This window comes from Polypterus senegalus, chromosome 10 (assembly GCF_016835505.1).
Source record: "Polypterus senegalus isolate Bchr_013 chromosome 10, ASM1683550v1, whole genome shotgun sequence".
NCBI lineage: Eukaryota > Metazoa > Chordata > Cladistia > Polypteriformes > Polypteridae > Polypterus > Polypterus senegalus.
The window spans coordinates 26,121,246-26,134,461 of record NC_053163.1 but is presented as its reverse complement, the minus strand read 5'-3'; the positions used below and the strand labels follow the sequence as shown (position 1 = coordinate 26,134,461).

The following is a 13,216-nucleotide window of genomic DNA, read 5'->3' as shown; positions in this document are numbered from 1 at the left end:
ATGACCATGAAAGAGCAAGTCTAAGCTGTTAATAACAATAAAGTCTATTTATATGTAGCTAATGCATTTTAGAAATAGAAAAGCAACAAAGCTCAAACCAAAGAGATTCTGCATGTTCCTGTGACGTTAACCGATAGACTTAAATGAGAATACGGGAGAAGGCGTTGGGGAGGTTGGACATTCAGGGAAATGCAGAAGCCATGCAAAGAGTTTTATTTAACAAAGGAGTGAAGCTGCCACTAACTACAAGATTAGAAGTAACACTCCCCACTATCTCTCCCGAGGTCAGTTCAGAAATGACAATATTCAATGGGAAACAGTGAAACTCAAAATGACAAAGCATGGACATAGAGAACTGACAGAATTCCTCATGGGTGAAAAATGAAGAATTTCTAAAGAAAACCTTTCATTAGTATTAAGAGCTTCAGCTTTATTTATGTAACATAACCTGGAAGTGGGTGCAAATCTGTTAGCAATGTCATCTTCTCAAACATCATAAGCTGGAAGCAAGCCGTCAGTGGCACAATAGTAATAATGCGTAGAATATAAAAGCTTTTGACAGTTGTGTGCTAATGTGCTTTTACTAAATTTCCTTTGCTTTCTTACGACATGTCTAATTTCTTTCTGCCTGATGTAAATGCAAAATTACTTGAGAAAAAGGTTAAAAGTAAGCTTGCTAACTGTTTTCAACGTCTGAGTGTGTTGTCGTAATCCACCTTATTCACTGCACACTGGACCAAGCTTGGGATAAAGAAGCTGAATGGGGAAATTGCAAAGGAAATGTAAGGGAAGGAGTAAAAGAAATAATAAGACACGACAAAGATACATCGCTGTGGTGGCCCGTTCCGCTTTTTATAACTGAAACCAGCCAAGTGTCAAGGTTTTTATCAATTATTCATTTACGAATGCCAAAGTTTACAGAGCATCCTTTGATACTCTCTGTGAGCTCTTCCCACTATCCATCCCTCCATATATATTTTGGGTTATTTTATATATAAAATACCGGCAGCTTAGGCTTCTGTTATCTGCAGCTATGAATAGGATTCAGGCACTTCAACAATATTGTTATATTATGGAGGATTCCCAAGGATTGGAGGATTTAATCTGCTTCTTACTGGACTCTGGACCCGATCTGCGTTTCTACTCAGTATCTATCTATACCTGCACACTGGTATTTATCTGCTGTCTTATTAACACAGAAGAGCAGCATGTCACTGATTACAGCATCGGCTGGGCCCTCTGTACACCTTCTACTTTGGGATGCCTTTGACTGCTGCATCATATTTTATCTTGTTATATTTATCTTTATGTATTTTGTGCTGTCCTTGTATGCTGCGTCAATACTGTCAAGACAAATTCCCAGCAGACACTGGCACAACCGACCAATAAAGGAAACTCTTGATCTGATTCTGAAAGTAGCAAAGCCTGCTATACATAAGTAAACTCAACTGAATTACACTTATTTGAAGTGAATTATGTTCAGATTTGATTTGTTAAAATAAAGTATAGTAGTAGCAGTAGTAGAATGGAATATAACGAAACCCTTAACTGTGCCTGTTCAGCTGACATGCAACACGTCACCTCCCTCTGGCGCCATAACAAACATCAGTCTATGAACCAGAAATCATACATCACCTTACCTGTTGCTGAGTTGTACTTCTAGTCTCTCATGTTTGATCACTTTCTCATATGTCAAATCGAAACAACGATGCACATATTGCTTGAATAAATATGCTCATTCAGTGACATGTGGCCTGTGCCCAAGATGGAGTTTTTTATTTTATTTTAAATATTATTATTATTATTATTATTATTTTAAAAGACCATGCCACATGTTCATAAGGTTGTTGCATGCTTATCATGAACACACAAGCTAAAACTGACAGGTAATCTTAAAACATAAAACCCAAATTGTGTACCCCTCGACTCCTTTACACAAGCTTTATTTGGAAGGTAATTGAGTATTGTCGGAACCTACATATCAATCATATACTACATATATCAGTTGTGGGCTCTAGAGGGTGCTATTGAGCCAAATACAAAGTTGCCCGTGAGGCCAAAATAAGTAAAAAATAAAAATCTATTCCTTTATACGAGAGTTTTACTGGGTCAGTAAGTACGAATAGGGTGGCACGGTGGCGCAGTGGTAGCGCTGCTGCCTCGCAGTTAGGAGACCCGGGTTCATTTCCCGGGTCCTCTCTGCGTGGAGTTTGCATGTTCTCCCCGTGTCTGCGTGGGTTTCCTCCGGGCGCTCCGGTTTCCTCCCACAGTCCAAATTTTGGTGATTCTAAATTGGCGCTTGGTGTGTGGGTGTGTTTGTGTGTGTGTGTCCTGCATTGGGTTGGCACCCTGCCTGGAATGGGTTCCTGCCTTGTGCCCTGTGTTGGCTAGGATTGGCTCCAGCAGACCCCCGTGACCCTGTGTTCGGATTCAGCGGGTTGGAAAATGGATGGATGGATAAGTACGAATATCTGTTACGTCTGTGTCAGTCAGATACTACATGCATTCTTGATGCCAACTTACTATATAGTATGTATTTATTACTTAAAATAAAAGCCAAATTTCTCCCAGGGGACAAATAAAGTTCTATCTATCTATCTATCTATCTATCTATCTATCTATCTATCTATCTATCTATCTATCTATCTATCTATCTATCTATCTAAGTGTGCATTATTCCTCTTGCATTTTGCATCATGCCTCAACATATGTATTTATATAAAGTGTTCTGTACATGAACATTGTTTTAGAAATATTCATCAGCAATGAGCATAGCTTATAAGAGTCATTCAGTAGTCAATCGCAGTCACACCATAACAATCCATTCTGGGAGAAGTAATCTTTTCTTCCAGAATAACACCTCTACAATGGCGGGTCCACGTCCCCTCTTTGAAATAATATGGAATTAGCTGATGCCTCTGCGATAAATGGCTTTAGAATTGTCACGTTTTATGCACTGTATGGGCTTGACTTGCTCTGTGTATATTACTCCAAATTATCAAGTTTAATTAAACTCATAAGATTTGCATTGGGTGTGATGAGGATGGACTGAATTAGAAATGAGGACATTAGAGGGTCAGCTCAGATTGGACGGTTGGGAGACAAAGTCAGAGAGGCGAGATTGCGTTGGTTTAGACATGTGCAGAGGAGAGATGCTGGGTATATTGGGAGAAGGATGTTAAGTAAGGGGAAGAGAGGAAGGCCTAAGAGAAGGTTTATAGATGTGGTGAGAGAGGACGTGAAGGTGATGGGTGTAACAGAACAAGATGCACAGGACAGAAAGATACAGAAGAAGATGATCTGCTGTGGCAACCCCTAATGGGAGCTGCCAAAAGAAGTATGTTAGCATGGCACCATTTCTTGTCTTATTTTAGTGTACATGTTTTTTGTTGTTATTTATTGATTCTCTGTGTACTGAGTAATTAAAGGGCCCATTTAATCAAATTTGGTTTTCAGACCTTATAGAACTCGCAAGTCTGTGTTTTGTGACCATGAATTTTTTATTGAACAAGCAGCAAACAGGGATCTGGTTTACTCTTATGGGTAAGATATTAGGGCTATAGCCTACTTCTGTCGAGAGTGCCCTAATGAAATACTCTCTGTCAGAGAGACTTGGCCAAATTCAAGTTTCCTTAAAATGGCAATTCAGCCAACTGGGCTTACAGTTTATTAGAAGAATTGGGATGCGAACATGCTATTCAGTCCAACAAGCTCATCCATACTATTCGCCTAGACTGTCCAAAGTAACATCAAGATGAGATCTGAAGGTCCTTAAAGTTTTACTCTCCACCACACGACTTGATAATTTGTCCCATCTGCCTTGATAAGTTTACAACTGTGTCTCTGTGTAACAACTGAGAGCCACTGTACTAATTCCCTTCATAATTTTAAACACTGCAATCATGGCACCTCTTAAACTGAAAAGCAAATCTAACTCATAGCATAGCTCTTAATCAGCCTAGTCGCTCATCTCTTATGGGAATCGTACAATCGATATAGGAGTGAGGGTGTGCATGTGGCCAAATGCAAGGCTTAGAATACCAATAGGAATGAGGTGACTGTGAAGGGAACCAAGACATACACAGTCATAAAGGAGACACAGAGAGAAACAGTGGAATGCGTGAGCTGTTTCAAAGTTTTTCATTTGGTCAAACAGCACTAAGGTGAAAATGAAATGGTATAAGTGTGTCTCAGCGTTCTGATGTGCCCAATGAAATTCGATAGGAGTATAACAGAGCATTCTAAACTTGTAATGCTGCACTATGGAAAGTCTCCTGATTGATGACGTTACTGCTTGTTCTGTTAACTAAATCAGACAGAAAAATTTCTTCGCATACAAATGAGGCCTACTAAATTTCACCCAGATTTGTTGTATGTGCCACATTGTATGATTTCAAATGCATGGCCTGTATGGTTTGTCAGGCAAATCAAACCCCAGAAAATGTTTTAAAATGTTTTTCCGACCCAGACCCCGTGTGTTCTGAATATCTGGGACATTCAGATTGTCTGATTGCTTACCCTCAACTTTGCGATTAAACACCTTCACATTTTGACACACAGTGGTGCACTAGTTTTGTTGCTGCTCCTGCCTCATAAAACCAGTGTCCTAGATTGGAATCCTGCTTCTAGTCGCTATCTGTGTTTGGTTTTGCATATTATTCCTCATATCTGTGTGCAATATTCATTGGGTAGGCAGTTTTTTTGCCCCTCCCAAATCCCTAAAGATTTGAACGATTAACTGCTAACTATAAAATGGCTCCAGTTTGAGGGAGTGTGACTGTATGCATTAGTGTGCCCTGTGAAGGTCTAGTGCAGTGGTTCTTGGATCCCGATGGGACAGCGGCCAATCATTGGCCCATTCCCCCTTGATAAATCACCGCCGACTGTCGTCCCCCGGTTCCCCCTTGGTGAATCAGCATCCGGGGTGTATGTTGCAAGGCTTTCCACAAACAGTTTGAGACCCTTTCTCATTCAGTACAATTGTAATTGCAGCATGGCCCCATTATACTGTAGATATCAGGCAGGCGACACATAGTTTAAGAAACACTAGTCTAGTGCGCTAACTCTGGCTGCTGCTGCTGCTGATACAGACTCACATACAAATTTTTGCTCAGACAGACTGCAAACCCCCTTTCGAAGTTATGTGAGAGGAAACCGTAGACGATGGGGTTTGCACAGCTTTAAGTGTAGGATAAGACCACCACAAAAAAGTAGAGTCCGTCAGGTTCTCCAGGCAACGCTACCACAAGGTTAATGATGTTGAGGGCATAAAAAGGCAACCAGCAGAAAACAACAACAGCCACCACTATCACCACCATCTGAGTCACCTTCCTCTCTGACTTCTTACGCTTGGTGGAAGTGGCCCGCACCTTCTTTCCTGAGCTTCTGATTTTGAAACCTACCAACACGTAACACAGGCAAGATGACCAAAAGTGGCCCAAAAAAGCCCAAGGTGGACGTGTAGATGATGAAAGCTGCTCTCCAGATATTAGCCGGAGGCGGCCAGTCTATGTTACAGATGCCCCCTTTCTCTAGGACGTCAGCAAAAATCACCACAGGTAGGACCACCATGAAGGACACTTCCCAGACTGTGCAATTCACAGCCTTGGCAACCTGGGGCTTTCTCCACTTAGAGGACCGAATGGGATGGACGACAGCTAAAAACCTGCCGATGCTCATTACGGTCAGGCAAAATATGCTAGTGAACTGGTTAATCCCATCAGCTGTCATAACGAGGCGGCACATGAGCGAACCAAAGGGCCAAGAGGAGAGGGCATTCTGAACAGCCAGAAATGGGAGTCCAAGCATGAAGAGCTCATCTGCAATTGCCAAATTGAGGATGTAGATGTTAGTGACCGATTCGGTCTTAGAGTAGCGCAAAATGATGTGAATGACAAGAGTGTTGCCTCCTAAACCAATGATGCAGACGGTAAAATAGATCATGGGTATCTCCTGCTTATGCTAAGACTTGAGCTGGAAAAGGGTATCTCGGTTGCATTTAGGAAGGTTTCATTGCCAAACGGACCTGTAAATGAACTCTGGGACTGTCCTCCACAGAGCAATCCTGTGAAGAGCAATACTGTGAGACATGGTTCTAAACTTTGTAATTTATATCTATTCCTTTTTACGCTATTTAAGCCTGTGTACATTTTTTTTCATTATTGTCAAAGTGTATGATTCACATTTTAATCTTAGTTTAGAATAACCAGATTTAAATGTAATACAAAATTACATTATAGAAAAGATGCATTGTTCTGTTTGAACAGTGCCACACTTGGACGATGCACAGAATGTGAATGTTCATCACACATTTTAACAGAAGTTGTTAAACAAGGGCCGAGCAAAACAGGCTATTGTGCCTTATGCAAGTACAGAAGCTGTTTCTAGCAAAGTGCCCTCTCCCTTCCCACAAAGCAGGGGGTCACCCTAATTAAATGTCAGCCTACCATGACAGATTTCATGTGCATCATTAAAGCAGCTAGGCTGCAAAGCGGACTTCACTCAAGTGATCTACTGCAAGCTGGTCTCATAAAGTGTGCATGATGTAAAACGTAATGACACTCTGGTTCGCCCGGCTGCTTCTTGCTGCTCGGTTCTTTCTTATTAAATATACACTTTCTTGCCATGATAAATAACTCAATTATACAAGTGGTGAAATTAAGAAGACAAAGAAACATTCAAGGTGTACAATGGGAGAGTCCATAGATATGTGCATGTGAGTGCAGGACATAGTCTTCTGCAGCAGGAATGGAAACACGATTTAAAATTCTCACACCCACTTAACCCAATTTCAGAAGGAGCTTAGTGGACTGATAAAGTACATGAGAAACGATGTTAATAAAACCCTCCAGAGCTGCTAGTAATTAAGATGTTAGGAGAGGAGTCACAGATTTGTAGCAGAATGCCAAGCCATAGCTTTCGTTCTCATTATGAAATCCTGAGATAACATTTGCAAAGCATATTCAATAACACACGGAAAATGTCAGCAGAGAAACATTTAGGGATGTAAAATAAAAGCTTAATGGATGCCCAGCAGCTTCTGGGAGGTAAGGCTTTTACGAATTTCACCTTTAGGTCTGTCCTGTACTATTCTTTGCAATTGGGAGCACAAAGCTCAGGGCGGATTTTAGGCAAGGAAGGGTAAAGCATTAAAAAAATGAATATGAGACGATAAAGTGCATATTGTGTAATCAGATTATCACTATGCGCACTGTACAGCGGGAAGAGGAAATCATCTGCCTAGTCTGACTCTCCTGTGTAAGTTTGGGAAATGGGGTCTGCAGAAAAGAATGAAATGAACAGACATTCTGACTGATTAAAATGTGTATATCTCACAGCAATATTTACATTCATGTATAAAACACTTTAAAAGTAAAAGTTTAGAATAACGGCTATCTGTTGTACACCTTTTACTCACTAATTACACCATAAAAAGATCTCAGCAAAGGCTGTCGCCGGTCCTATGGTTCCATTTCAGCAGCCATACCACATGCACTTCAGAAGAGGTCATCCACCTGTTCAGGGCCAGTCAGTACTTGGATGGGAGACCATCTAGGAAAAGCTTGGGTTGTTGCTGGAAGAGATGTTACTGAGGCCTGCAGGGGTCGCAAACCCTGTGGTCGGAAATTGGATCCCAGTGTTGTGATGGGAACACTGTGCTGTAAAAACGGCACCATCCTTCATATGAAACGTAAAACCAAAGCCCTGACCCTTTGTGGTCTTTAAAGATTCCCGAGAATCCTTCGTAAAGACCAGCATGAATCCCAATGTCCAGGCTAAAGTGCCCACCATGGCTTAATGATTCTGGTCCCTTAATCATCCCCTGTCTCACCCCTTTACCACCTAATAGCTAAAGTGTGGTGAGCGTGCTGCTGCAAAATGGCTGCCGTTGTATCATCCAAGTGGATTCTGCACATTGGTGGAGGTCGTAGTTGACTCTCCACTCTTTATGTAATGTGCTCCGAGTATGAGAAAAGTGCTATATATATGTAAATAATTATTATTTTTAAAGGAGCTACCCATAGTAAATTGATTAATAACAGTTATTTAACCAGACTTTAACAAAAGCTTTCTTTGTGTTACAAACCAGTCATTAGGGGATACAGAACAGCCTTTAACGTCCATACTCTAAAGTTTTACGTTGTTTCTTCAAATTATTTGTGTATGTGTTCTCACATATAGAAACCAAACATATTTATATACATATAGAAAACAGAAGGTAGTTGACAACTTTATTAATTACTAACAATGGGACACTGCCACAGGAATAAGCCCTGGAATAAATATTCAAGGACACTTTAGAGCTCTTCTTAAGAGTCCCCTAAGTCAACAGAAGGCCATTGTTAGACCCCCATCATGCTTTGCTGGGCTAGTGGTGCTAGAGAGAACTCCATACCTGCAGCCTCAAGGCAGACTTTAATATAATGTCTGGATTCCTGGCAGTAGTTCATTGCGTTTCACTGGAAGTTATTCAGGGATCTCGCTTAGAAGCCTTGGGGCCTGAAGTTTCAGTATATGTTTGGTTTGTATATGTGGTCTGCATACATAAATATAATATGCTTTTAGTTGTTAAACCCATTTCACAACCTTTTTCAGCGGTGTACACAATTGATTTCGGTTAGCAAAAATATCAGAAGCCTGATCGGGTGAAAAGAGTTGTCAGTTTTTACACAGGGTAAGCTGAAGCTTCTGTCCATTGCTGCCATACAACTGTGACAGGATCTGCAATTTCTGCAATTGAGACTTTGCTGGTACTATACTACTGACTTCTGTCTAAATTATACTGGATGTATTGTGATTTTTACAAGTAACTAATTTCCAGAAGAGTATTCTTTTCTCCTGCTGGGAGGTCCTCTAACAAGGGTATGGCACTTCCATTTTTACTTCCATTAAGAAGAACTGGCGCGGCCATTGCAGCTCCAGAAGATGGAGTCCCTGTTGTCCCAGACACTGCTGGCACTTTTCCATTGCTCTCTCCTGGAATCCACTGACTTTTAGAATCCAGAGATGTCACTGCCCCTGAGACCAAGGCCAGTCCAGACACTCCTGGACTGCCTGGGTGGTGATGACGTAACAAGCCTTCTGCCCTATTTCCATTGCCATTCTGGGCAACGGGAATAATTTTACACATTTCTGTCGCCTCCCCTTCGTCCATGCCATCATGCACTTGAGTCTCAAGTGTTGCCTCTGGATTCAGATGCAACTGGTGTTGCTGATGAGCGATTTCTTGATTTTCAACCTTGCGGGACGACCGGCAGAGTGCTCTGCGGAATCCCCTTTTGAAGTTATCTGAGAGGAAACCGTAGACGATGGGGTTAGCGCAGCTGTTAGCATAGGATAAGACCACCACAAAAAAGTAGAGTCCTTCAGGTTCTCCAGGCAAAGCTACCACAAGGTTAATGATGTTGAGGGCATAAAAAGGCAACCAGCAGAAAACAAAAACGGCCACCACAATCACCACCATCCGAGTCACCTTCCTCTCTGACTTCTTACGCTTGGTGGAAGTGGCCCGCACCTTCTTTCCTGAGCTTCTGATTTTGAAAACTATCAACAAGTAACAAAGGCAGATGACCAAAAGTGGCCCAAAAAAGCCCAAGGTGGACGTGTAGATGATGAAAGCTGCTCTCCAGATATTAGCCGGAGGCGGCCAGTCTATGTTACAGATGCCCCCTTTCTCTGGGACGTCAGCAAAAATCACCACAGGTAGGACCACCATGAAGGACACTGCCCAGACTGTGCAATTCACAGCCTTGGCAACCTGAGGCTTTCTCCACTTTGAAGACCGAATGGGATGGACGACAGCTAAAAACCTGTCGATGCTCATTACAGTCAGACAAAATATGCTAGTGAACTGGTTAATCCCATCAACTGTCATAACGAGGCGGCACATGAGTGAACCAAAGGGCCAAGAGGAGAGGGCATTCTGAACAGCCAGAAATGGGAGTCCAAGCATGAAGAGCTCATCTGCAATTGCCAAATTGAGGATGTAGATGTTAGTGACCGATTCGGTCTTAGAGTAGCGCAAAATGATGTGAATGACAAGAGTGTTGCCTCCTAAACCAATAATGCAGACGGTAAAATAGATCATGGGTAACAATATCCTGCTTATGCTAAGACTTGAGCTGGAAAAGGGTATCTCGGTTGCATTTAGGAAGGTTTCATTGCCAAATGGATAGTAATCACTTGTGGAATTGGGACTGTGGTCAGCTCCACCGTGGGCATTATAAAGCCAGGGAGAGTTTGTTATGGGGTGGTAAAGTTCTGGGAAGAGTTCCATTGTTATTGCATTAAACTGCACCTCCTCAAGGAGAAGGTGGCATCAGTGACTGTCGATCACATTGCAAGAAAGCAGCAGAGGCATCACATCTGGAAAAGGAAGAAGAAAATATAGTAAAGGGTCCATCAAACATTACATTCATTTCTGTGAGACATTTCATCTTCTTTATTTGTCTTTATATAAACCTGGTACAATATGAGCCAATCCTGTTATTTTTAGGAACAAAATGAAGCAATTAGCTCTACACAAAGCAACCCGTTCTACACATACCGTATATACTCGCGGATAAGTTGGGACTTGATTTTACCGCATAATTTCTGGTATTTTATAATGTCGGCTGTGGAAAACTCACGCTATTGGTCCAAGAGATTATGATATGCTAACGCCCACCTGAGAGAGTAACCACGGAGCACACTGCCTTCTTTTCTATGAATTGTGCCTACGTGACCACACAGTAATACCCGAACTATTCCGAAGCGACGTTTGCACTGATTTGTGTTTTTTGTATCTCACACTCTCATACACCTTTATCATAAGATCATCCCTTATTCTGTGATGGAGCATTCGATCAGAAGAAAATATGAAGCTGGTTTTTAATTAAATGTTGTTGAAGTAGCAAAAGAAATTGACAATTGCGCTGCTGTGTCTGAGAAACTGATGCGAGATTGGAGGAAGCAAGGAGATGTAAAAAAACAAAAATGTGTCGTATTTCTGAACAGGCATATAAGTTAGGGTCTGATTTTATGATCGATTTTTCAGGTTTCAAGACCCGAATTATACGTGAGCATATATGGTGGTTTATAGTGCCCATAAAAAGTATTCACCTCTTGGAAGCTTTCACATTTTGCTACCATACAACTTTGAATCATACTGGATTGAATTTGGCTTTCTGATGCCAATCCATAGAAAACAGCAAAGTGAAAACAACTGATTAAGTACAAATATTGTAACAATCACCTGATATAGAACGCGATTACTAAACTTAACCACCTGAGAGGGAAGTGGACGATGATGAAAGGATATAATAGCATTAAAATATTCGGTCCTCTGCTCCTCTTCTCCCCTATACTCGCAACCCCCAATACTTGAAAGAAATCAGATGGAAGTTGGAATGGTTAAGTATATTGTTATCCAATGTTAATACATTTACATGCCCGGTGACTGAGTGCTCATTAGTGATCCCTTTTTCCCAGATGCCCTCCCCAGACTCCCTACCCCAAGCAGACAAATCTTAATCCCCGATTTGAAACACACATAATGAAAAAAGATCTCAAAAAGAGAAGGATTAAACATTAGTCTGTGAAACGGCAAAGAATCCTGTAGTACAGATCTAAAAACGGCTTCTTGGCTGGCTATCCCGAAAAGCTTAGATATGAATCCGACTCAACCGGAGAACCTCAGGTCCATACAGTATACCACAACCTCTGGCCTCTTCTCGGGGATTCGCCTCACTGTTTCAACTTTGGATTGGTCACCCACAAACTGCAGACATCCCTGGGTGAACTCTGATAATGAAACATTCTTTAAGCATTGATAGCCACGCTGCATGCCTTCTGCTTCCACCCCGTCCTCAATCCACCATTCCCCTTAAAAAGAAAATTTTTCCGCCGAATTATCCTTTACTGTTTAGATGTCATAGCAAAATGATGCCGGCAACTGGCAGCCGGAATCCTTACAGGGCTGGATCCTCCCAGAACTTGGTCGTCCACAATCATGCTTGAAGAGATCTTTTTTAGACACCCTTCTGGCCATATAATGTCGTGTTATGTAGCCTTGGTATAATATTAAACACAAAATAATGGATTGCACACATTTTAATCCCTTTAACATGACAGACCTTAGTCATCAGGGGTACAGCACACTGATTTTATAAGTTAAAGAATTAGTTCAATGGAGGTCTCCTGTCTGGGGTTTGAATTGATTATTGTACAGATGCTCCTTATCTGGAAGGTATAACTTGTAGTAAGTCAACATCATGGCCTAATCTATCCAATGAAGACGTAAGAACACCTCAAGAAACTCTATAAAAAGATAAATGAAAAGTACAGTTCAAGGGTTGGAGATTAGAAAATATCCAAGCCACTGAATATCCCTTGGCGGCGAGTTACATCAGTCCTGAAGCAATGGAATGAGTATGACACAGATGGAAATATGATAGGTCTGCCCATCAACAAAACAACTGAGTGATTGTGCAAGAAGAAGACAAATGAGGGGGACCACCAAGAGACCTGTGAGAATTCCAAAGAGTTACAGACTACAGTGGAGTGGACTAAGGAGATTGTGCAGACAACAGGCACTTCACCAATCATAGCTTTATGGGGGTGTGACAAAGAGTAAGCCATCGTTAAGAAAAACACACAGAGTTTGCCAGAAGGCACATGGGAGACTCTGAAGTCAGATGGAAGAAGGCTCTGTGATCTTATGAGACAAAAATTGAGCATTTTGGCCACCAGAATGAACACCATATTTGTTGACGGTACATAATCAAAAACACATCATTCCCACCATGAACAATGGTGGTGGCGACGTCATGCTGTGGGAATGCTTCACTGTAGCAGGCCCTGGAAGGCTTGTGTCAGTGAAATGAATGCAGCAAAATCCAACCTGATGCAGTGGGCTAGAAACCCGCTACTTTTGAAATGTCTAGTGTGGATCGTGTCCCGGACAGACAGACGGACAACGGTTTGTCACCCAACACACACATTTATTATATACAATATTTACAAACAGTCAAGTGCACAACCCAGTGCCTCCAGGCCACCGATCCCCCAAAGTCCAGGCCTCACTCTCCAGTGCCTTCCTTCAGGCCTACTCCACTCCTCTCTCTCTAGACTCCAGTCCACTTCCACACGACTCCAGCCATCGAATGAAGGGGGTCGGCCCCTTTTATACCAGCCCGGATGGGCTCCAGCTGCTCCCCGACACTCCTCCACACACACT

The 13,216-nt window shown here is 41.9% G+C and overlaps 1 protein-coding gene and 1 pseudogene across 3 annotated transcripts in view; both read right to left on the bottom strand.

The window, feature by feature from the left end:
• Positions 1-3,252: 3,252 nt before the first annotated feature.
• On the bottom strand, positions 3,253-8,244 carry LOC120536972 (annotated as a pseudogene).
• An 80-nt stretch (positions 8,245-8,324) lies between these two features.
• Positions 8,325-13,216, bottom strand: part of LOC120536971 (somatostatin receptor type 5-like) — a 58,222-nt gene continuing 53,330 nt past the window's right edge. For all 3 annotated transcript variants that reach the window (XM_039765553.1, XM_039765554.1, XM_039765552.1), the window contains one exon: positions 8,325-10,365. In XM_039765553.1, coding sequence (XP_039621487.1) covers positions 8,801-10,276 — 1,476 coding nt within the window. In that variant the 5' untranslated portion in view covers positions 10,277-10,365 and the 3' untranslated portion in view covers positions 8,325-8,800. The remainder of the gene's footprint in view (positions 10,366-13,216) is intronic.